General features: G+C 39.8%; 1 protein-coding gene across 1 annotated transcript in view; it reads right to left on the reverse strand.

Moving 5' to 3' along the window:
- Nucleotides 1–464: 464 nt before the first annotated feature.
- The window catches only part of commd10 (COMM domain containing 10), a 67,301-nt gene continuing 40,924 nt past the window's right edge, over nt 465–26,841 (reverse strand). The window contains exons 6-7 of the mRNA XM_085425936.1: nt 1,232–1,291; nt 465–1,021 (exon numbers count right to left, since the gene is read on the reverse strand). Of these exons, the coding sequence (XP_085282062.1) occupies nt 983–1,021; nt 1,232–1,291 (99 nt within the window). The 3' untranslated portion in view covers nt 465–982. The remainder of the gene's footprint in view (nt 1,022–1,231; nt 1,292–26,841) is intronic.

The following is a 26,841-nucleotide window of genomic DNA, read 5'->3' on the forward strand; positions in this document are numbered from 1 at the left end:
CATATACACAAATAGGAACTAACACCATATACACGCCACTGACTCTACACTTTACAAATGAAATTCTTCATTTTGCCAGACAAAAAAACCCCCCAGTCTAACAGATCGAATCACCAGAGAATGCAGAGAAGAGCTATTGGATAGATCTAATAAAGTAAATGGGTTCACTAAAGCTCCAGGGGAAAACAACACCTGGGAATTAGGGAACTTCTCAAGCTTTAGTTCAGTGTGGACGCGAGGAAATTATGCACATACAAGCATACACAAAAGGGCAGACGCACAAACAAGGACACAGTCATACACCCATGTTCTCACAGACACACAATTGTGCACACAGTCTCATACACACAATCACGCTGGAGGTCTGCTGTGCCTCCCAGAACTCCCATCTGTTGAACCAGCAGTCCAGGTTGGTCTTAATGAGAAATAATGAGCCTTCACTAAATAACAACAGCTTGGATGGATTTCACCTCCACTTCAGATTTTATTAGAATGCCATGGAGAGTAGTTCATTCTTCAAGCTACACAATGTATTTGTTGTAGTTCAAAAGACATTTTGACATTTAATTTCCTTTTTTTTTTTTTTTTTCTGAGAGTACAAAGGAAACTTGAAGCTAAATGACTGTTGGCACATTTTCATCATCTACATCTTGTTATAAGGAATGTATAAGGAAAGCAAGCATTAATTTACTAGAGGGTGGAGAAAACATTATTAAACAAACTTGTTCAAGTACAACTCATACTGATGAATTTGGGGTAATTTCCCGCTATAAAATCCAGGCTCTGAGTAATGAGTGCAAAAAGGAGTTCAAAAGGGAACTCATTTCTTCAAACTTGACATATTTCTCAAATAAATCAGAGCACAAAATTTAATTGCTAGGCCTCTAACAGCTGCATGGCTGTCAGCAAAAACACCATTAACATATAGTTCGTGTGCTTGAGTGTGTCTGTGTGTGTGTGGCTGTACAAAGTCCAAAAGGCATCATGTCAGGGAATCCAGCTGTCCTTGGACGATTTCGAGCTGAAAGAAAGAGGGGAAATGATGAGTTTTTGGAGCGAATGTGTGCACAAAAGAATGACACAAAGAAGGAGAGGAAGTCTGAAAGAGATATTTAAAAAGATCGAAGTATGAAGGAGTGCAAAATGCAACATGGATACTTGGCACAAAAACACGAAGATGATGTGGCATGAAAGTGGCACGGACACACACACGAAACATAATGAAACAAACCTTGTTGTACAAATCAAGCAGTTGCTGGTGGTTAAACTCCACGAAGACATTTTCCTGAACCTGGAGAGACAGAGAGAGAAACAAGGTTAGAGACAAGCAGAGAGGCATGACATTTATGGGAGGAAACAATCGAAAAAGTAAGAAAACTTCAGAAATATACAAAAGCAGCAGCGATGAGGAGAAGCAGCGGCGATGAAAGCACATAGGTAAGAGGCATGACGCAGATTTCTCGAGCTGGCTTCTTGCGCTTTCTATAAAAGCCTTCATCAATTATTACTGGTCTCTGACCAGTATGCACGATCTTTTAAGTCTTATCCATCAGTTGTTTAAAAATACACAGAAGAAAAAAAGCTGTCCACCATCTTGCACAGGGAAAACCCATCACTGTCTCCATTCTGTTGGCTTACTTTAAAACCGTGTCACCAACCGTAGTACAAAACTACACACGACTCAATAATACAGGACACTGCTTCTTCTACACTGTCAAGCATATAAACCATCATCCGCTTTCTATATTAGAATTAAATAAAGCAAATACTCTTTTTTCAGTTTATTCTTTAACAATGTTTTTTTTTTCCATTTCATAAAACAAAAAATATCAAGTAATATAGATTTGAAACACCATGAATGCAATCATGTGATAGTTTAATGAAATTAGTCCTGTTCAAGAAACATTTGCATATGCATGGTGTGACTTTTAGAGCTAAAAACATTTCGATTCATTTGTCTACATTTTTGCTTTTACCAGCAGACAGGTGTAGTGTAATGTCACAAACAGCGGGTCACCCAGGGGAAGCTCATACAGCACACTGACGTGAGGTTAGCACACTGCAGACATTCAAGAAAGAAATGTGTGATTTGAGTAATGGGGAGCCTGTGCCACAGTAGATCTTTATGTCTAACAATGCCTCTGGCTCCTGTTATAGACTCAGGAGTGAAGTCATGTTAATGATGGATCACGAAAGTTAGAGGAGCTTTTGTTTTTTTATACATTAAATGATGCATTTTTCATCTGTGAAGCTGGAATATGAAACTAAGATACATGAACAGTCCAAGTTTGCCTTTAGTTTCATAAAGTTTATTACTTTATGTGCTAATTCTTAGGTTAACACTGGAGCCTTTTTTCTCTGCAGACTCTGTAGAAAACTATACAGAACCAAGGGCAACCATCACTGAACTACCATCATCATCATCGTCATCATTATCCCATCAGAAACTCAGACTCAACGATAATCCACCTATGTGAGCGGGCGTAATGGGGAGACACTTTATCAACACCCATCACAGAGAAAATGAGAACAGCAGTTTTGTAGCCAACTAAAGTGCATTTATTGATGTTACCCTAAATGTACCAAACTCTGATCCAAGAAGGATAGCAGACAGGAGGGAAAAGACAGAATGAACGAGATAGACATGAAGGGGAAAAAAAGGAATTAAATAAGTTCATGCTGAAAGGCAGTAAAACTAAATGTGGGTTTTCTGATTGTACACTCCCATCTAAAGCTCCACTCCCAGCAGTTCGGTGCTTGGAGACTAAACGGAGCTTGGGGGCTTGAAGCTAACTGGCTGGCTGGTTGGGTGGGTGGAGGGAGGCCATGTGTCATGGTAAATTAATGACAGAGATATTAATTAGAAGCTACATTAAAAGTCCATAAAAGAGAGAACAGAGGGCTGTTATCTCTTGTCAAAGCTCCCACTCGACAGCAGCTTCACAACACAAGGAAAATGTAGGACAGCCTTGAATTTAGCTACAGCTGAGGGAGCGCTGCAAGGACAGCCCAGCAGGTACTGAAACAACTAAATAAAGTGTTGTTACTGAGCGAGATAAAATGAAAAGAAGATGCACATCAAAGAAGATCTACGAGGTGATAAATCATTTCTCAGAGGAAAGACAGTTGCCGTTAGGAAATGATTTGATTTGAAGGAAAAAATTGTGCATGCAGTGAAATTAGTTGAATGATGAACACGTTTTGCTTCCAGTAGCATTAATCAGCCTCAATTCACGCAACTCCCTCCCATTGATCTCCACTGTGGCAAACACTATTATAATGAGCAGACTCCTGTGCTGCATAATAACTTATCTCGGTTAACAGTCTTTAAGTGTGCTCGGGTCACAGCAGCACCAGGAGACTTGGTGGAAAAGCAGAAATAAACACTTGTCAGCTGGCTGAGCTGCCTATTGTTTTCTGACAGAGGTAAGACAAGGAACAGCCAAAATGACGGTTGTATGTGTGTGACTGTGATCAAAACTAACCTATGAGAAAAAGCGTACAACAAACCGCAGTAACGCTCGGTGTCTTCATGTGAGACTGACACTGTGTTCTGATAAGATTTTCAAAAGACTGCTGTGTGTGTGTGTGTTTTATCTTGGAAAACGCATTCCTAAATGTGTATGTGTATGTGAGTGTGTGTTTGGCCCATCAAATTGTTCCTCAGGGTTGAGATTTTGCCAGGCAGTAACCCAACAAGGCTCTGACAGATCTGGGCTAACACTAATGGGGATAGGATGCATCATCCTTGTCATCACAGCCCTGTACAGCCCTAAAGTAGGCGCACGCACGCACACAGATATACATAAACGTTTCATCTGTCGTAGTGCTAAAAAACAGAAAACAGGATAAACCCATTAACATAATCACAGAATCACTTGCATCTGGTGTTCCATATGCACTACATGTTAAACCGTATATAGGCTAGACACTGAGGGAAACCCAAAGCACGAGGGAGAATGAACAAGCAAAGGCGTAAATTAGCAAATAAATGACCTATAAAGTCATAAAATAAATCAACAAAACTCCTTGAAATATATCCTTGAAATGTAGGACAAACTTTTCTTCTCTCAGTGCTAAAAGCTCTCAACAATGTCACTTGTACAATTCTCAAGATGAGTCAACAAAGTCACAGAGGATAAAGACTCTTTGGGGATTACAGCATAACTCACCATGAGGACACCCTGTTAATTCTTTAGTCTCTGGACACTTGAAGCAAAATTACAACATGCACATGATTTCCACAGCTCTGGCCTTCAGTGCTATCAGTAATAACAATGTTATGTCAGTTTCTCCAATCTGGATGTGTTGTTCGATAGCAGAGAAACAAAGACAGTGAGATATTAAATGGATGCACATTATAGGAAATGTTATTTAGAAGGGAAAAAAAGGTACCATTAACGAGGAAACTGACTGTAATGTCAATGTAACATCATTATGTAATAAATGGTTACTGATATTCTGGCTGTGTTCACTTGAACTTTTACTTTTAAATCGTGGTAGACAACCTGTCTAATTGGCAGCTTTAAAAACTGGACCCCAAACATCCACCAGATTCACCAAATTTTTTATTGCACAAAAATTGGGTTAAAATTCTGTTGTGATTATTATTATTTTCGTTATTCCATTTTTTATATATGCCTTTCATCCCCAGGACTGCCTTAATTCTTACAGGTACTGGAAACATTCCTCAGAGATTTTAGTCCATATGGACATGATAGCATCACACAGTTGCTGCAGATTTGTCAGCTTCACATCTATGATGCAAATCTCTCATTCCATCACATCTCACAGGCGCTCTTCTGACATCTGATGACTATGGGGGCTATTTGAATACAGCAAACTCACTGTCATGTACACAAAACCAGTTTAAAATGATTTTGAAGCTTTGTGACATGACACCTTATCCTGCTGGCAGCAGCCATCAGAAAATGGGTACACTGTGGTCATGAAGGGACATGATCAGAAACAGCAGTCAGGTAGGCTGTGGTGTTTAAACGATGCTCGGTTGGTACTAAAGGGCCCAAAGTGTGCCGAGGAAATATCCCCTACATCATTACACTAACACCTGGCCAAACTGCAGGTACAGAGCAGGATGGATGCATGCTTTGGTTGTTGCTGTTTTTGGCAGATTCTGACCCTACCCCAGCAGAAATAAAGGCTCATAAGACCACACACTGTTTTTCCAACCTTCTACTGGTCAGTTTTGGCGAGCCTAGGTGAACTGTATAACAATTTCCATTTCTTAGCTGACAACAATGGCACCCTTGAAGCAAACGAGCTCTAGTTGCTGCTATAGCCCATTTGCTTCAAGGTTCAACTGTTGTATTCAGAGATGCTCTTTCCCCTACTTTGTTTTGCAACAAGTGGTTATCTGAGTTATATCAGCTCGAAGAAGTATAGCCATTTTTCTCTGTTCCTCTTCGGCAATACAACCCTTTCTCTGAGAGATCTGCCACTCACTGAAAATTTTTCTTTTACCGTTTTCCCCTTCTGATGCTGGATTAGATATAAGCTATTTGTATTAAGGATAAACTGTGGCTGTTGCTCAGGAGGCAGAGCAGGTCATCTACTAATCGGAAGGTCGGTGTTTCGTTCCCTGGCTGCTCCAGTCTGCATGCTAAATATCCTTGGGCATGATACTGTGAATGTGTGCAAATGTTAGACAGAAAGCACTTAAGCACAAAAAGGGCTTATATGAATGCATGAATGGGGTATGTTGTATAAAGAGCTTTGAGTCCTCGAGTAGAAATATATAAGAACCAGTTGCACAAGTGTACCTAATGAAGTGGCTGGTGAGTGTATATAGTTTTCAGAGATGGATTTCTATGAACTTGCCACATACATTTGTTGCACCCAGGTGAGGAAACCTAGTAGCTCCAGTCATCCCCTGACTTTGTATCCAGAGCTGCAAACACCAAATCTTTAAATCTTTCACAAATACACTGAAATATTTCAAAATTAGATGTTGGAATTCATCTCTTTTTCCACCAGCATGACATTTGTGATTCATAGTGCAGGTCTGGATGAACCTTAGATAAACTTCTTAGGGTGACCCGACTTTACTGGTCCATTGACTTTCCATCGAGTGTCACAATCAGGTCAAATAAATATCGGCATATTTGTATGACAGGTGTGTTTTCTTTATGACCTCAGAGAGTCACGAGTGTGAATCTTGTCTTGTTCTCGTACAACCTGTTTACTCTTGGCCTTCTGAGTTTTTTGGGGTTTTTTTTGGCTTGTCATATTTTATTTTACAGATCTTAGTATTTCTGATCTGAGACATTACTCCGAGGAACACAACAAAATTTGACCATGACCTAAAACCTAAACCCAAACTGAAGCATTTTAAACAAGAATTTCCCCTTTAAATAAATATGAAATGGAAAAACACTACTCCTCCTGAAGCTCAGAGGGGCAATCATCTACTGTCATCTAGACGAACAACGGGTAACTGCAGCACTGACGTTGAGAACAGAGCAATTTCGTGTTATTCAGCTTAAAGAGGTTTGTTGTATTCTTGAGTGTGTTCCAATTGATAAAGAAAACGACACTTTCAACAAATGGTGCTTTTATCTCATCAAGTTGTTACTGTGGCCAGTTCTAACAATTTTAAAGAGACTGTGGTGGACAACATGGAGCAGTAGCGGCTTTTAATTCACACGAGTTCATTGGAATGGGGCTAGGAGGACGCAAAAACGCACTCTTCATAAATTATTTGCTCCAGTACAATAAAGTAAAGCTTGGATTTGAAACACTTGTCAAAGGAGTGATTTTTTTCTTTCCTGAGTGCTACACAAAAACTGGATTTCTTACTTCTGACAAATATAAAACAAAGAAGGGCATGATGGGAATAAGGAACGGGAGAGTGAGTACAACATGAAAAGAAAAATAGAATGACAAAAAAAGAGAGGATGGGAGAAATGAGCAGCATACTGAAAGAGTAGAGGACAAAGTGAAGAGTCTCAAAGACAGAATAGTATCTTAAAGGGCAAAAGAATTGTGATTATCTAAGAGAAGGTTCTTTGTGACAAACAAAAAAAACCTCTTCTATTACTTAAATCCAGAAATTTGCAAACCAGATATAAAAACACAGCTGTGGATAATTTCACGGAGAGCGATAGAGACTCAAAGCGGGCACTTTGTCAGCTGTCTGCTGGGTGAAGCAATCTTAAAATATGCATGGCAGGGTCGATACCAGACAGACACGATGTGAAGCAAATCAGACTCAAGTGTTGAATACAAGTGACAATCAATCTTCTGCAGAATAGTTAAATGATATGTGTGGCCGTGTGAAGGGGCATCGCAGTGGTGCCGCGGTGAACACTGTCACCTCACAGCAAAACAATTTTCGTGTTTGATTGAGAGCCTTTCTGCGTGGAGTCTGCGTGCCGTCCCTGTGCCCGTACAGGTTAATTGACCATAACCTCGAGTGTGAGTGAGAAGGGTTTGTACTCTCGCATTTTTGGAAGATTGTTTGCAAATTTAAAGTTAGGTTCTCAGAACAGCAGTTTTTTTGTGTTTGTGTGTCTATTTTCAAGGCACATTCTGTGAAGTTCAGGGTTGACAGCACTCACAGTCCTCTGTGCAAAAACATGCTCACTGTACAGCTTTGTTTTGCTGCTGCGCTCACGACAGTTTCAGCTGAAAATAGTTGTGAAATACGACTGCGCTCGTCTGTATCACTTCTCAAGAAGTGGCGGCATTTACAATACAAACACTGTCCTGTCATGTCTGAGGTGAAACTAATCCTAACTGTGACTAACCTAATTATTTTGATCTACTGAACAAAATACTTTTTAACCTTCTAAAAACAAGCTGTTTTCAAAAAAAGCCCCTAAACAAACAAGGTCATTAGAGATTCCAGTGCCTGTGAACACAGACCCTTAAATTTTTCTGCAAGATGAATTCACGAGTTATTTTTTTAATTCTGGTGCAGCGATCATCACGTGATTACTTTCTGTAACTTCTCAGCCTGCCTCTGTCTCTGTGTGTGTAGAAGCAACCAGCTGTGCCATAGACATGACACTATCTGGGAAAAAGCATTTCCCCAGATAAGCGTTTTCCCTCTGGGGCACCCAGATACCCATGTGGAAGGTTTTTAACATGAAACTTGGCATATCTTCCAGAAATGATGTCACATTCATGAGAGGTCTTAATTAGCAGAAAGAAAAACATGAAGGTTGTGAAAAGTTAAAAAGAAAAGACTCATCCTCTTGGTATTTACACAAACTGTAAAGAGTAATAAAATATTTTTAGGCCTTGATATGTCCCACATGTTTATGGCAACTGACATAAATGATTTAAGAAGTTTTGAAGCCACTGATTCTGACAGATTTTGAGAGCATTAAAGTTGAAATATTTAGCACGAAAAAATGTTTTGCAGTTCATCTCAACCAAAACAAATGTGATGCAAAAGTTTTAATGAAAAACTTTGAATAAAAGTGTTATTAACCTGCCTTTCTGGTTCCTTTAATACGACACAAGAAAGAAAGAGTTGCTCTAATTTCACCAGCTGAAGAGCTCTGCAGTAAGAGGATACGGTACAATCTCTATGACTTTGCTGCATTACAAGTTTTCTGTGACTATGAGCTCTTTCAAAGTTTGTTCAATCGGCAGACTCTGTTGACTTTTCCAGACAAAGAAATCTCTATTCTGAAAGACAAATAGATAGATAGAAAGGGAGATGGATTATGCAGGAGGTTAAGCTGTTGGATTTTCCAGGCCCTATTCTCACCACACACACACACACACACACACACACACACACACACACACACACACACACACACACACACTTGTAATTAGTGACCATCTTTTGATGGGAATACACCAGCTGTGACACCAGCTCTTGGACCTCAACTGCTGTGGAAAATATTATATTTTAATATACATAAAATGATTTTAAAAAATTTTAAAAAACTACAGCGGCCTTGAGAGGTCAAACACATTGCAGCGTAAGAAAACACCCGCAAATAGAACAATGTTGGAAAAACCTTGCAATACACAGCGGAAATTAGGGAAGGTAATGATGCTACAGACACTCTGTAAATGGCAGAAACTGAAATATGTGAAAGATTACACTGAGACACACTTAAAAGAAGTGGAGGATTCATCGGTACTGTGAGGGGGAAAATATGCACGTTAATGTGTGTTCTTATTGCTTTATTCAGATAATACTGTAGTTACAGGCAGCTGCTCCAGCTCAGTGTTGACTCCTCTAAATCACTTCTTTTTTTCTGTTAATTTGCTGGTCTTTTCTTCAGTTTCAGTGTGTTTGACCTAAGGTAAGATGACCATGGGATCGTTGCCTGTCCCACAAGGCTGTGAAAAAAAATGTAGGTACTCAATAAAACGAATTGATATTAAAAATTACTATTGGATTAGGTATGCATTGGTAACAGCAATAGTCCCGTCTTCACCTCCTCCAGTTAAACGACTTATAACCAGCATGTTTGCAGACTGGCAGGCACTCGCAGTGGAAGTAGTTCATACCAAGTTAAGCCCCAGTCACCCAGGTTTAGATAGTGACCTAGTAGCAACCCGAAATCCTTGCGATGTCCGGTAATTGCTAAATGACCAAAATAAAAATTTTCATTTGCTAGCTTATTTTCCATTTGCGGTTGGTGTGTTGGAATACACATTTTTCCCTAGCGACCATTGGTTGCCAACCCGTCACTAGGCCTGAGTGCTCGGGGCTTTACTCAGTACTCATATCTCAGACCAGATCCATCTTCAGACTTTAACTTCATTTGAAACCACAGCTGTAAAATTTGGGCTTTGCATAACTAGCGCTGTTATTGTGTTGACAAACTATCTGGACAGACCGACATAAAAACATCTGCCAAAGTGCTCAAAACCCTCTTTGTCCTTCTTTGCCCCTCCAGGGCCAGACTTTGTCGAGATGACACACAGACACACAAGGTGAAAACAATACAAGCTGTGCTTTGGCGGGTGGTTACAAATACACCCTTCCCTTTCCTGGTTGCTATACGGTATTTTAAAATACACATATGTTCTTTGTTTCAGCTTGGCTTCACTGAACATACAGAGCATTAACAAAAAAAACAAAAAGGAGCAACAATGGAATGAGCGTTGGTTTATCTTATTCTTGTGGCTCCAAGTTGTCTTTATGCTTGACTGCCGTCCTATCTCTCTGTAGCCAGTTTACAGTAAGTCCTCTGTACACCCCTGTTTGTCAGTTAGCCTAAAGTGCACGCATCACTGCAAACCTGTCTGCTTCTCTGTGTTCGTGCAAGCCAAATTTCACAAGCTCTACCTGGCGTCTCTGTTTCTTTCTGTCATCTTGCTGAAGGGTGATCAGCAGGAGTTACTGAAAGAGGATACGCTCGTCTTTCACTGTGCATGCAGACAGGTGATAAAACTGTGGCATAAAGACTGAGTGGCGTTTAGGAGAAAACAGCAATTACATCAAATACGCTGGAATCTCATCATTGTTGATGTACTTAATAAAGTTGCATACTAAAACTTCCTTCCTTTTCAAAACACATCTGTTGCATCACAGCAAAAAAACAAAGTCAAAATCAAGTGTGAGTCTAGTTTATTCATATATAAGAGTGCTTTTGGTTTGTTTGCTGGCGCATGTGTTTCCATGTACATGGTTGTAAAGGCGCAAAGCTGTCTGTCACTAACAACTCAAATACTGGCAGGTGTGCTGACAAAACAGTCTTTAAACCTCTCAAACATTTTTGTTGTTTGCAGCACAGCCACAGGTGTGCTACATCCTGTTTCATGCCACGAGTGCTTCTGTCAATGTGTCTATCTCATCAACACTTCTGAAATTTGCCTAGATTGCAGCCACCTGATTCACCTTGTTGGATGAAGAACTCAGGTGGGAAAATCAGAGACAGGTCAAAGTTGCAGCTGAGGAGAAAAACTAATTTGTTTAAGCATTATACTGTGCTGGGGAGCTTTAAACTCATTATGGCACACCAATCAAACAAAATGTAATGTATCATAAATCTAACATGTGCTGTAACTACATTTTCGGAACAAGCACAGGGTGCCATAATAAGACAATTACAAAATGGTGACTACTGACCCTTAAAACTTCCAAAATGTCATGATCTATTAGAGCCAGCATTTCTCAAATTAAGGCATGTTGCTGGGTATTCCCTCAGCCAGTTAGTGGACAGGCACAATACATGGTATTAGTATTCAGAAGGTTTTATGGGGTAAAGCATGATTTGCAAGTAAATGGTCACTACTGATTACAAGACGTAATTAATACAAAGATGTTTCTACTCAAGAACTCCACCCAGTGAACTGAAAACTGCCCACAGGTTACAGATTATAGAATTATCCTATCCTAGCATCCAACATTTGCACTATTTTTGCGTTAACAAAAGTGCTACCTACATAGAACTTCAATAAAGTATGACATCCTATCTCTGCAAAACCACAAGACAATTACCTGCTTTTTTGTTTTGCTATTACTTGCAAAAAGGGCGACAAGGTTAAAGATTGTTTCATCTCCCTGAGCTGTCAGTGTCTGACATTTTTGTCCTCACATACACCACCATTAGGCAAAGATCAGAGTAGTTCAGTGCTCTTCAGTGCTGTGATCTAACTTTCGTTTTAGATATCTGATTGCCAGAAAAGTGAGTCGAAAACACTGAAATACTGGTATTATTTTAACTTTTTTATTTTATATTGTAGTAGTAAAATGCACAAATAATAATAGAAATGTGAAAAGCACATTTTCAGTAACATTAAATCTTTCTTTTAAAAACATACAGTGTAACAGTACACAATAGCTCTTATGTTCAGAAATGTAAAAAAACAGAAATCACCAGCTCAATAATTAACCATGTTTAATCTTCCCATGACCCATTGAGACCATAGCCATTGAGAAAAAGCAGTCTATAGGAGCCACATATGCTCTGTGCATAAATGCTGAAAGAGGGGCAACCATTAACTGGTATCCACTCTACAACACTGCCCTGTAGCCATCACACAGTGACAGACATGGAACCTCAAAACGTCAGCCATTCACCAAAAGCCCGTTGAGTGCAACAAATAAGAGCTGTCAAAGCCAAACACTAGAAACTGTCAATCACCTCTGGTATTTATAACAGAAACGGGCACGAGCAGATATGCGCGTACACGTGCACTCCCCACACAAATACACAGAGAAGAAAAGTTATTTTCCAAAGCTCTGTCAGACTTATGACATACAATAGATGACATGATGGAAAACCCATCCTGCAAACGGTAAGTCAGGGGCCTTCTGAAAACATGTAATGGGGCCAACACGTCACTCAGACTTTCTAATTTCTTTGATTTGGAAAAAAAAAGAAGAAAAAAAAAAGCATCGAGCAATAAACTGGCCCACTGACTTTATCCCTCTTAATATTTTCTTCCTTTTCCAACTGTCCTTTTGATAAAACCCTCATTTTCTCTAAACTCTGAAAACCACGGGGAGTAACTAAAAGCATAGAAGAGTGGAGTGCACGTCAGGGGAGACAGTGGGAACTTTGACGACAATAAAAAGATAAATAAAGAAGGCAACACAATAAACAAACTGTAGCTCTTGTTTTGGTATGAAGACAAGAGGAAGCAGCAGGTTCTAAGCCCAGCGGGTAGGATTCCTGAAAGCACACCAGGACACACACATCTCTAACTAGCCCCCACGACAACAAACAAAACATAACACATATATTATAGGCTCGTGGGGACATATATACACAAGCATGCATGGGTACAAAAGCTCACCCACCCAATAACACAAACAATAACCATATACATATTTAGGAGGAAGTAACTTAGAAGAGTTGCTTTTATGTTAAAATGCTATAAAAAGCACCGTTTGTTTGCATGTACACTAACACATCAATTACCCTCTGGATGTTATATTAGGCCATTTATTATTTAAAAGCGGTTGCTGCAATGATACAAATAAATAATTAATATTTTCCGTGTTGGTCTGGGTGAATATGTCAGTGGCCATTAATTTCTGATGAAGGACACCTGCTAAGTGGTTCCAGTTAAGCTGTCTGTTCATTGTTCTTGATTAATGGGTAGCCTCTATCTCTATCTATCTAAGTTTGCCACCGTGTTACAACAGTTAGCGAGTTAACCAGACGATACCAAATTAAATAATTCACACGAAGCACGGTCTAGAACAACGCTCACAACTGTCAGTGATCTGGTTTTTTGTTCTTATCGTAACACCACGCATCACACTGTAGAATCCTACGTCAAGGTCTTGGAGCAGCTGCTCCCTGAATTTCCTCCTGATGAAACATCTGCTTGAAAGATTGGGAAGTCCTGTGTTCAGAAAGTCGAGCGAATTTCTGCCCACTTCCACCAGGAAATTCTTACCCAACTTCAAAACGTTGGCTCAGGTGGCACTAAAACTAATTCTAGTTTTGAGTGGGGCAGTAAAGCCTAAACTTTAGTTTAGAAATTATAAATTAAACTGGACATGAAAAGCAGTCACTCTGGGGCCAAAACTTGAAAGCAAATGACAATCACCTCTGTAGGCAACCTCTTTCAAGTAAGCATCTACTTCAAGTCTTTCTTTTTTATCAAAACTGCTTGTTTAAGCACAAAGACTGTGGTGTTTTAGTAACATGGGAAAAAAATCATCTGCTTTCATGTGATGCCTCATTTTCATCTCTTCTGTCTATCCCCTTACAAATGCACACTCTGTTCTCCATCTATCCATTTTCTTTCGCTTATCAAGGTTTCTGAGAGGCTGGATCTATCCCAGCTGTCATGGGGTGGGGTGCAGCCTGGACTGGTCACCAAAGAGACAGACAACCATTCATGCTCGCATTCACATTTACGGTCCATTTAGAATCACCAGAGATTATTAGGAGAGCATGTAAACTGCACACAGAGTTGGAGCTGGTAGATTTGAACCCAGGACCCCTCTTACTGGGCCATGACAATCCTAACTGCCACACCACTGTTCCACTAATGCGCATATCTTTATACTCAGTCTGCTATGTTGGTTATTATTGTGATTGTTTCTTTTAAACTACTTCAAGTATACAAGAATTGGGATGCAACTAATAAAACAATAAAACTGTGAAATGTGCAGTTAATACACCGAGAGTCCTTCTAGCACATAGAAATGAAGCATCTCCCCTATGAAAAACTGCACTGCCGACGCTCTGAATGTGAAACTACAGGAGTTTAAAACTGCTGTGCACTCCAACAAGTCAGATAAAAATGAAGCAACTTTAGGGTTGGTCTACCTGCAGATTGACAAGTTGCTACCACGCGGGCATGCAGTGTCCCTCAGTTTCTTAGTCACCTCTACCACTTACTCGTCATGACTAGTTTCAAAAGCGCTCAGCTAAATGCTTTAAAAAGTTATCTGAATAACAAATGGGTGATGTCACAATTGCCAGGACCTGCCAACACATTTGCATGTTCTAAATATTTACTTAATGTGTTTTAACTAGGAATATATTTAATTTAACTACCTAAAATGTACTTTTAGCTGTTATTGTCAGCTAAGTAGTTCTGACGCAGGTTATTATTGTTCCAAATAACTGGCAGCCAAGTTGGTATCAGCTGAGCTTTGAACATCTCCTGTGGTAAACCCAGTTAGAAAGCGTCGCACACACAAATCACAAGTTTGCAGACTCACAGAGATACATCACTGCTAGTACGTGACCTCCTTCCTGTCACACATGCCATGTGGTTTCACAATCACTGCCCTCAGATTGCAGTAGCATGAGGTGAGGTTTTGCTCCGTCTCCTTCTTCCTGTTGAGGTAATTTCTGCCTCCCTGTCCCGCTTTCATCTTTCCCCCATCTCTCACTGGCAAGAAACACTACCCTTTCTTGATGTATGCTTTTTTCTTTATCTCTGTAACTTCGCCTCATCTCCTGTCTTGCCTTGCATTAAGTGACGTCTTGTTATAAAGAGCCCATCAGTGAGCTGTCCATCCGTAACCCGCCCGTGGACTGACATTTATTAGGAGTCAGCTTTGCCTGCAGTCTCCCTGCCTCGTTCTGCATCCCCACATGAATACAGAGAACCAATTAGAGAAATAACAGGGCATATGTAACGTCTACATGCTCAGAGAGGTTAAGCCACATACACAAACAGATATCTAAACAGAGACAGCAGACAGATGGAGGAATGGACAGAGAAGAAGAGGAGAAGGGGACAGAGAGCAGATGAAAGAAGATGGGAGTAGATGAGAAAGAAAAGGGTGCAGGGGAGGATTTGAATGAACCTCAATAAATAGAGAAATAGAAATACTACCTACGGTGCTAAATGGCTGCTGCAACAAAGGCAGAGAACGGAAACACACTAGCTAAATAAACACACAGCACCTTTATTCAAGAGATTAAAAACACTGGGAGACTGCAGACAAGTAAATTGTGCAGCAAACTCTCATTCAGCAATGATGAGTTTTGACATTTACCATGAGCAGCAGGAAGCAGCTCCTGGGGCTATACAAATAATGTCCTCAGTGGTGGACTGAATAGAACGAGGGATATTTTGCCTATTGGTTTAGTCCCACATGGATGAGGTCACCTATGTCCTGCCTGTCCAGTTTCGGTGTTTGTGCTTGTTCCTTATTTGTTTGTGTGTGTGTGTGTACAGTCCACCACATCCTGTGTTGTGGCTAGAGACAATGGGACATGACTAGGTTTCCACATCCGCCTCTTGAACCTTCGCATGCTATGCAGCAAAACACAGCGCAACACAAACACAAACACAAGTGACTTATTGATGATGAGCTCCATGTGACGGATTAATTTAGGCATGAATCACACTCGGACGAGGCAGGGAGACACAGAATGAAATAAACTCCAGTTAGGTATGACATCTGGAACAAACATTGTTCTGTCTGCCTTAACCTTACACGAACAGGTCTTCACTTTGAAAAAGTTCCTTCTGAGCCTAAAAGATCAGAAATGCAACACAGAAAGTTTATTGCAGGCACAAGTTGAGAGACTGTTTGCATTCCTTACAGCCATCACATTATCTCCCCCTGAGCAAGCAAAGACTTTTCTATTACACATACATTTTCTTCCACATGTGCAACTTTGATCACGTACCTTGCAGAAGTCTAATGCCTTCAGAGTAAATCTCCCACTTTGAAAAGGATTCTGTGATCAGCTTTTTTACCTAAATTATGAGGTTTAAGAATGTAAAATTTTAATCTAGGTTTCCAGTGACAGCCTTTGAAAATATATGGTCATTGAACTTTAATTAAAATCCCTACATACGCCGTTTACTCGCCAGCGTTTTTCCTTAATACTCCTCTTCTCGGGACGGTATAAGCAAAAGTGCTGACTGATACGTTGTGTTTTCATCATAATCGAGCTACGAAAACACATCACAAAAGACTGCCTGAAATGCAGTGAACTGGAAAAGATATTTTAGTTACCTGTCTCATACAGCGTGCAGGATCATTTAATTTCTTTGCGTTGGGATAGACTGTTTAATGTCTGAGGTTTCTGTAAGCACTATTAAAGCAGAGACACACACAGGAACAATATACCTAATATGGATACTTCTATTTTATTACCAACTATTATCACCACGTTGAAAAATATTATCCCTAATCACAGATTTTTCTCACATCATGCAGGCTGTTATTAGTTTATGTTCACAGCATAGTACCGCACAATTTCATTCTGACTGGAGGATTAATTAGCATGATGATTGAAAACGTGGAGTGTGTGCAGGACCTTTAATCCTGCTACGAGCAATGCTTTTCACTCCGCACGTAGTAAACTTTATTAACAGGCAGAGTGGGTATAAACATGTGGAAAATAAATGGTTTATGTACTAATAAGTGCAAGCACACCGGTAAAGGTTTTATTTAGATTCTTAATAGTAAACCTAAATGTCTAAAAACTAAAGAGCGTGAATTACTGCGTAAACAGTAGTAGGTATGTAGGTAAACAATAAATAAACAGTGGAAGCCACTTGATCAGTGAATTCTCTGCTAAAGGCAGTGCCAATCCTAACGCTGTATCTCAAAAGTTTAACGAAAGTGATGCCAACACACACAAAAATTGATTTAGACTTCTGTGGGAAATCTACATCTTCACTCACGTAGTAACCGGACACTTCTTATATGCCTACACTGCAACCTTCTACACCATGCAAGTTGTAATGGTATGTGTCGACCCAATGTGTAGTTACATTTCTCTGGAGGTGCACATTAGGTTACGTAGAAGGTTGTTGTGTAGGGTTAAAATGGGCTTCTGGTTATGGCGTAAGTTTTTATGACTTGTTTTGGCTCATTGCACTGACCAGAGGAAAACAGGCAGAATTTACATGGATGCTGAGATAATAGTCTAACCACACAGTCAGACAGGCAGCAACAGTGGAGCTGGGTCTGAGAGAGAACAGTGCAGCGCCTGCCAGAGGTCATTTGTCAGGCCATTAGGTTCACCAGTTAATGCAATAAAGGAATAATAACAAATTCCCCTGTAATGTCCAACACAGAGACTGGCTGTTAGTGTGGAGTCCTTTTTCACCCACTACTTCACATCCTACACACATATGAATACATGTACACACACACACACACACACACACACACACAAGCACTGTCTTTTCTTTCTGGGTTTCTTTCTTTCTTGCACACATACACACAGAGCTGACAGTCTCTAGGTGGGCAAGGGTGGGATTTTCACACGCCTCACTCCCCAGAGCACATTCAGTACAGTACAGAGCGTGGCAGCAGGACATACACACAAAGGCTGGGATTGTCGGCACCCCATAAGCCACTCACTGAACTAGAATGACAGAAACACACTGAAGCAAGGATGCACACACATACACAGGCTCCTTGGGGGCATGCCTGAAAACACAAACACACACACACACACACACACACACACACACACACACACACACACACACACACACACACACACACACACACACACACTCACATTTTTCAGAAGTCAGCAGAGCAAAAGCTTTGCCTTTTGGGGCCCCACGACAAGAATGAAGACATCGCCATACAGATTCATTATTTCATCCAAAAAAAAAAAAAAGCTAATTATGCAGCGATGCAATCACTCAACAACATTAAACTCACACACTCACTCTTTGGCGAGCTTTGGACTCAGGCATGTTGTTTACAAGCTCAACAAACACAATTTCAAAGAGAACCAATACTCTATATGCAAATAATACCCTTATCAACCTGCAGTCAAGCCTTTGCTAACTTTAATGCATTTTGACAAAAGTTCAGCTGTTCCACTTTGATGGCCCTCCTGCAGAGTCATACATTTTTTAGGCATTTTTAGCAGTTAATTCATAAATAATGACCAAGGCCACAAAGGACTCTGGAACCTAACTGAAATAAACATCCAAATCTCACTTACTGTTCGCTGAATAAAATATTCTGCTCTCCTTATTTTATCAAGCATGGCAATATGAAAAGCTCCCTGTATCTCTGTCAAACATGGATGGTTTCTTTCAGGACTGGCTGTTGACATGCTGTGCTGAAAGGTTCATAGAGAATGGATAAACAGTAGAGAGTGGCATATGCACTAAGAGTGCTAATTGTTAAATTTCCTTTCAAAGTGTGGTTTGTGCAGTTTGTTACAGACAACACTTCAGTTTTGTTTTTTTTACATTTTAAGTACATTCTTATTCTTTTCTTACTTCTTTACTTCATCCCTCAGTAGTTTAGTGTCTTCCCATTAAAGGCATTATTTAACTTTTGATGCTTTTTCTAGAAGCAAAGTGACACACTTAAAACAGCATGCCAAAATATGCTAAAAACAACAAAACTGAAATAACAAAAGTATAGATTAGCTGTCTAATAACTGACATTATCACTTCTCCAAGAAAATAAATAGAAAGATTCTTTCCGCTGCTCCCCTCCTCACAAGGCGTTTGCATACTTGATCTGGCAGATTTTATGCTGAATGCCCTTCCTGACATAACCCCCCAAAGGATTTGTGTCTCCTCCCTGTCTCGAACTGGAGACCTTCCACTTCACAGCCAAATGTGTAAACCGCTAACTATGGACTATGGGCCACTGCAAGAAGGAAAATAAGTCACCCTTGAAAGATCAAATTGAAGTGCCTACAGTAATTGATCTACTTCACATGCAATGACTCCACAGGAACACAATTAAGAGGTAATAATCAGCATCCAAGCAGATTATGAGCATCTGAACTTTTAGCCTTTGTCGACCTCGATGAATACTTAAAAAGACACTGTAATTATTAATTACTGTAATGTTAACAAGTCACTTGGGGAATCAAACCCTGGACCTTTGAATCCTCCGAGAAAATTACTCACTCGTATCTCTGGGAGACGTTATTTTTCTCACTACCTACAAGTTGAGGCAACAGTATCAGATGTCCAAAACTATTTACAGTTAAAAATGCTAACAAATGTCAAATGAGTGAAAAAAACACATCTTTCTGCTTGTTTTGAATGGACTGTCAAATACTTTGGTGAGGTTTGATAAAAAATAAATAAAAATGCTGTGCATACGGTACTAATTACAGTGAGGAGGGATTCTGCCAGTGTGTTACAAATCCCAAGAAGCACCAGACTGACCCGTTGGCTTAAGACCCAGGAGATTTAGTACTTTAAGATATTTACGGATATAAACTGCAACTGCTAAGTCAGCTAATGTATCTTATTAGCTAGTCTAACCTGAAAGGATTATTAAAACTCTAAAGAAAAGAAAAAGCAGTTTAAAAAGGAACCAAACAGATGTTATGTCTAATAACTGTGTTGCTAAAGTGGTTCATCAATATAGGCTGCGTTACATTTATATTTATGAAGTGGGAAATGAACTCCCTATTGTATCTCTCACTCTTTGCATCAGCAGGAGTACATCAGCTGAGTCGTAAGACCTGCACCTATGCAGCTCTGCATATTTTAGAGCAGATGACCAACAGAGCAAAGATGCAGATGATCCCTGAGTTTTCAAAGTCAAGTCAAAGTCAACTTTATTGTCAATTCTGCCACATGTACAGGACATACAGAGAATAGAAACTACGTTACTCTCAATCCCTAGATAAAATAGCAAATGAACATTTAAATATAAGAGTGATTAAAAAATGCAGGTAAAATAATTAAAAAGTAAAAATTTAAATAAATACAATACAATTTTACATATAACAAGAAAGCTATACAATATACAATATAATGGGTAAATGACATTGGGTGTAAACCAGGCAGAGTAGTGCAAATAGGCAAATTTGTGGGCTGAGTAGCAGCTAGAACCAGGATCTGACACTGCATTTGCATCATATGTGTGCATTGGACATGTGCACAAAACATGATATTAGTATGTGACTTTAAGTTAAATGAAAGGCACAGGTGACCCAAAATCAAAAATTTCAGACTTTTCCTCTGGCCTGTAGTACTAATCCTTCTACCTTGTTTTACCGAGGGTTGCTTATATTTTGAAATACAGGCTGTAGCTCTACCTTCTTCACTGTAGCTAGCCCAACACTAATACTGATTTCTCTGCTCTGCACTGATGACATAACATTCACTTAATTAAAGAAGCAAAATGTCAGTTTGGGCCAGAATGTTAAGAGTTCAAATAGTTGTGTTGATAAAACTCTAACAGATAAAACGAAATTAATCATTTTAAACACCAAAGCTTCCATCTAACACTGGATCTGATGAGAAATCTTATCATGGAAGATAATCCCTATGTCTTCCAGATAACTGTGTCATGACTTCACTGGAAGGCAAAATATCCCCGAATTCACTTAACGTTTCATTAAATGAGCCAAAGCCATAGCCTGCAGGTACAAAAATGCAATGTGGATTTTAAAGCAAGATAAATACAAGCTGACAGATACGTTTGTCTGCTTGTGATGAGACGAAGGGTTTCTAGTGACTTTCATAAATGGGTGAATGTCAAGCCATGATGTTTTGGAATAAATCTGGTTCACATCTTGCAGGGGCGCGCACTCGTGGTGCTTCAGAGGCAGCATCTGTGCTGATCAGTGGCCTCTTTGAGGCTAAATGACAATGACTGGGACTACCGCATCACTTCCACATCCTTTATGCATGTCTGTCACTGCTTAGCAGCCTCAACTTTAATCAAAAACACAAAAACATGCTCGGCCACAAAAAACTTCTGTGGGGTTAAAAGCAATGCAGTAGTTTTTGTGGTGCCAGTGACTCTTGTGAACTTCCATGACAAATGTTCCGATTTCTCTCCTCCTTCCGTGAACTCTGTTTCTCCAACTTCACTCAAGTGAGGTGCAGCCAAATTATTATTCATCCACATGGGAATCTCTCTCTTCTTGCTCAAGGGAAATATGACAGTTCCTCAATCCCTCTATCCTACTCCTACTCCTCCCTCCCGACTGTGGTCACTGTTGTATAGAAACAGAGCCTGGTTCTGATCATTCTTCTAGCACGTCTGCAATGCGTCATCTGCCATATGCTGCGGTTGCTGGGTTCTCCATGGCTTCACAGGCTCTAAGCCTAAACCAATATACAAGGAATAAGTGCTTGTGTTATTGATTGGCTGCATTTTCACTGCCTAATGTTAATATGCATCCCCACTGCCTAAAGATTAAACCAGAAATCAATAATTCAAGCTTTCAGCGATGAGAGTTTTTCCTTAAAAAACACCACGATGTTATTTTAGACTGGCTGTGGTGGATTTTTTCATTCATTCATTTATTAATTTACTTTTTTTGCTTGGTCATTTTCTCTGCCTAATAACTGTCCTTATACCAAGCCTCATGTGTCAGCCAGGTTCGATTATGCTTCCAGGCAGCATCGCCCAAAGCTGAGCCAACGGCAGCAAAAAGGAAACAATACACACCATAGCATCTACAAAACAGCTTTTAAATTTTTAATAACTGAATCTGGGGCACTTTCTTCATTTTTTAGAAGACACTGAAATACTTATTGAGGTTTCATATCAAAAACATCCCATCCATTTTATATATAGTACATTTATTTCTATGCTTTCTGTTGTACTGAGTACATTTTAATTCTGTGCCTGACACACTATACTTTGATATATCAGTAATTCCCCCTTTGAAGCCCAGCGTCTGATGCATGACTGATAACTGCTCACAATAAAAGAAAATACATGCAGAAGGCTTTATTAGACTCTAATTAAACCTCTCCATATGTGGTGCGGGAAGAAGCAGTGAAAGCCATTAAGTTTTTTCTACATCAAACCAGTCCCCCAACCACCTAAGCTTGACAATCTTAATGTGACAAACCAGAGCAGTTCGTGACTATTTCATTGATGTATGAACTTGAAAATTTGTAACAAAAGCCTCCAGAGAGTCTTTAAATCCAAGTGCACCCTTAAAAACTCATCTGAGACAAGGCTCAGGCACCTTTTCATCATCGCAAGAGGAATCCTGAGGTTTCAACCCTGTAGTAAATTTCTGTACTGTGAGATGCACAAAGCAAGAAAAAAATACATTTAGCTCCCACCTACAAACCTCCAACTTGTATTTCACGCTCTTTAAATTCGCCCCTTGTTGTATCTTCCAAAAAACAAGCGCTGTTTAAGCTACTACCAACGTATTTTACTCATTCACTCTGTTGTTCTGCTGTGGAGCTTATGAGTATGGGATTCACAGAAAGAAAGCTGCACTTTGAGAGGAATTTGGTCAAGATGAGAAAGTCAGCTTAATGCCAGCTTAACATAAGTGGAAGCTTGTGTTTAGGCACTATGTTGTGTCTGCAAAAATCTTCTCTGTACCTGACCTCATTTTAAATATTTTCTCAACAAAGTAAATCATGAAATGACAAACTGGAGCATTAAAAGATAGAAGATACTAGGGAAAAAGAGACAAAGAGAGCATGGAAGAGGACGTGGAAATAATCCAAGAGCTGGGACAGCAAACTGATGGAAGAGGACAAAGAGAGAAGCCCAAAGATGAGCAATTTCATTTTGATTGTAAGAGAAAAAAAAGTTAATCCATTTCATAGTCACCCACCACACCACCCATCATATGTGGTCTGTGGGAGTGGCAAGGGCTGGGCTGGCCTAGATACATGCAAAATGAATAAAGCTATATTATCCTTTGATACAAGTCTTTGAAACACGTTCAGCTTCGAGCAGCATCTGTTCCCACTTTTAATCTGGTTAGGGTATTTCTCTAAATACAGCCAAGTATTATCGTCATCAGCAGGCGTTACGGATAGGGGGATGTGACATGATCAATGGAGTGCACTAATTTAGTGGAAAATAATGTCAATAATCCTTGTTAATTCAATTTCTCAGTGTACATTTTTAACTCTGTCAGCGACTGTGAGATCCGTATAGGAGCACCGGAGGAAAAACAAAACCCATATAAACACAATAATGTTGATGAATAATAAAACAGCTAATTTGGGTGTAAATCTGAGAGAAAATAGGTTTGCTATTTGGCTCATACTGTGCTCTATATCTCCAACAATCTCCCCTATGTGGCCTATTTAGCCCAACTAACATCCAGCATCTGAAAAGGACCAGACCTCAAAGTGTGTGAAGCCTCTCCCCGTGCTCGTCATTACCATGTTTGTTTATCTACTGCTCACTCCCTCAAAGGAACACCCAGCCTTGTTAAGGAGGGAGAAGAAAGCTTTAAAAGTGGAAATAAGGCATACATTTGAGTCCGATCCCAGGACGATGCGCAGCGCCGAGCTATTTCCATAATGGTAGCTTAACGGGAGCTAGCCGGCTGAGCGAGGGGCACGTCGCCCTCATTAAGGCACTCGCTCAGGAACAGATTAGCGCTTCATTAACATACAGAGAGAAGCGGGGGGAATTACCACTCTCCATTTCACAGTCTGAAAGGCAGGCAAAGACCAGTTAGAGATAAGTGGTAGGGAAAAGATGGACTCAATTTAGGGGATGATAAAAATCGGTGTATGGTATAAAATTTCCTATTAAAGCATCCTGAATGTCTCTGACCATAAATGTGCATGACAGAGTTTCCTGTTTCTGTCCCCATATTTCTTTCGCTCCTTGTCAATCTCTCTTTTACTCTCTCTTTTTAACAACTTTGGCACTCTTACTGCCCCATTGCTTTTAAAAAGATACCTTCATGGCCATCATTATACATTAGTTTGAAGAGAATGCGAGTAGTTGCCCTAGGCTGTATTGCTATATCCTAATACCCTAAGTTTCTGCACAATCAGATGCATCAACAAAGCCAGACTTCCCTCTTCCTAATTAGCCTGATGCTAAACGGGAGGAAGACAAGGCAGGACAGTGTGTTGAATAATGAACCAGCATCTGAGAAGCCAACCTGCCGTTATAGCAAGTCACACTGAACATTATGAATCTTAAATTTTACTTGTAATGAGCTCCTTTAACTATCTCAAATCAACAATGTACATATGAAGGTCGTTTGATGTTCATTTAAGTTGGAAAAAGAATACCGTTGTATCGTGGTGGGTCCCTTCTGTCAAAAGTCGAAGCTCAGGGAGCACGTTTGGCAGAAAAAGATTAATTAGCCCTTTGTGAAGAATTTTAAAAGAAACCAGAGTGGTAAAAAAAAGCCTTTTAGAAAAAATATGATTAGGCTTTCTCCAGCCAATTCTCCAAATGCATATGGACAATGTTCACAACAATTTCCTATTAACCTGCCCTTCACCTTCACAGTCTCATGTCCGATCTTTACAATGATAAATTCCGCTAAAATGTATTTACTGGTTACATTTAATGCGCCTAATTAGTGAAACTACCCGTCAGAAGACGGCAGAAATAGAAATGACCCTTTTGTTAAAAACTAAAACTTAGCTTAAAGAAGTGTCTAATTAGGGAAGCTACCTGCAACAGGACATTTTCACAAAAAGGGAGAATGAACTTTTCTCACCTCTAACTTCATGAAGCGACTTTTACACGTTTCTGCCCTCATGTTAGTGACCCTCACAAAATTCCATATTTTAACCTTTCTAGGATGTTTAATTAGGGAGAGGTCTGTCTTGGCGCTCTGGCCAATTAACATAAGGAAGATGTGAGCATATCCTGGATCCTCTCTGTATATAGGATAAGTATACAGCTATGCTAACTGATCCAAATGCAAACTGTAACAAAAATATTTTGAGCCCTGCTTGGCTCTAATTAGCCTCTGGAATCTAACAAAGACAACTTAGTGCTGAAGTTATTTTATTCCTTCCCCCCCCCCCCCCCCCCCCGCTGGTATTAAATAATTTACAGTAATTTCCAACCTACTTAGAGAATTTTCCCCTTTGTCAATCTGTTCGCTATTGATACCTTTCTTTCACTTTAACTCTCAACTGGACTCTTGGAGGGAAGCTTATTATCCAAAGGTTGGCAGGGTTATTATTATCTACACAGTCTGAGCTGACTTTGGCCAGACGGACTCTGACTGAACAATGTGCTCCAAGTTAATAATCTGTGCTTCATTCTATATAGAAAAGAATATATATCAAAGCTCTGTGAACTACACCTCACTGAAGCCATATATTAAACTTTCAGGAGTTGTTTTAAAATCTCTGGTGTCAAAAATTATTTTTTCCATACACATTTTTATTTAACCTAAGCCAGAAGGTGAAGCATGAGATAAAAGCAAAAAAAAAAAAAAAAGTAGTCTGGTGTGACACCACACTATGTCGTATTCTCCAAAATTCAAAGCCTTAACCCATCAAATTTCAAAATAATCAACAACACAGATGATTTTTGCCTTCAGGTTTCCTTTTGTTTTTGCAGCTTATGGTGAATTAAATGACCAGTAAAAAGCTAATCTACTACTACAACATCACTTTAAGTTAGAGCTGGGCGATAGAACGATAACGATATGTATCGCGATATAACTTTTACTCGATAGAGAAATTGACAAAAAAATTAAGCTATCGCGATAGACCTCGCAGCTCTTGTCCTCTTAAAAAAAAAAAAAAAAAAAAAAAAGGTCAGCCAATCCAAATTAAGTAGCGCAGAGCCGAACCAATCACAGCCGCAGCGTCACGTCGCGTGACTTGTTACGTACAGCACAAGTGCCAAGCCGCACGTGTGTTTGTTTGGGAAGCAGCCAGCGGGTAATGGAGCCAGCGGGTAATGGAGGAAATGAGTGTGCCGACTAGAAAAATCAACCGAGCGTGACCGAAGGTTACCGAAGAGAAAACAGATGATGGTTCCAATGCCGGAGAGATTGTCGAACGGAAGAGCCAAAGAAGCTCCGTAGTGTGAAGGTATTTCGGCTATTTCAAGTCTGACAAAAAACAGTAGCGTGCACTGTAAATTGTGCCGAAAGCAAGTCTGGAAATACAATAAACTGGTGCATGCGTCACACTGTGCGCCACGTTATTGTTTCGGTGAAATGAATTTCTACAATACTGTTACTGTTAATTCTACTCTCTGCAGTGTTTAAATGCTTACATATACACACAGTTACTGTCCGTCCACACATACGACTCTGTTCTGCTTCTATGCCCCAGCTTTGTTTACTTTTTCCCACCGAGGCTTCTAGACTTCTGATTGGCCAACATTTCTGCACGGTTAGGAATCTAGCGCCACCTGCTGCTTTGGCATGTTCATAGCAGCGTTTTCCTTCATTTCTGCCTTTATGTGTGGACGGAATTATTTTTTAAAACGAAAACGGAAAATCTCAGTTTTCAAAAATACCCGTGTATGTGTGGACGTAGCCTCAGTCTCTGACTGGAAGCGCTAATTCGTCATTCGGCTTTTGTCAGACTAAAGTAACTGTTAAAACTGTTTGAAAAGCTAAGCTATACAACAAGGAGAGATTGAGAATTTCCTTTTAGTTCTCAGTTTATTTGATATTGACAAAAGTTAGTCAGTTTTGTCTGTTCTTCTGTAAAACAAACTAAGATTTATTTTTAGAATTAATATTTTGTTTCTAAGTGGAATTGACAATTTAGTAGTCTGTTTCGTTTGTTCTATTTTGAAACTTA

The sequence above is a fragment of the Rhamphochromis longiceps genome, linkage group LG12, assembly GCF_057381845.1.
Source record: "Rhamphochromis longiceps isolate RC_006_pf linkage group LG12, R_longiceps_female_GT1.1, whole genome shotgun sequence".
Lineage (NCBI taxonomy): Eukaryota > Metazoa > Chordata > Actinopteri > Cichliformes > Cichlidae > Rhamphochromis > Rhamphochromis longiceps.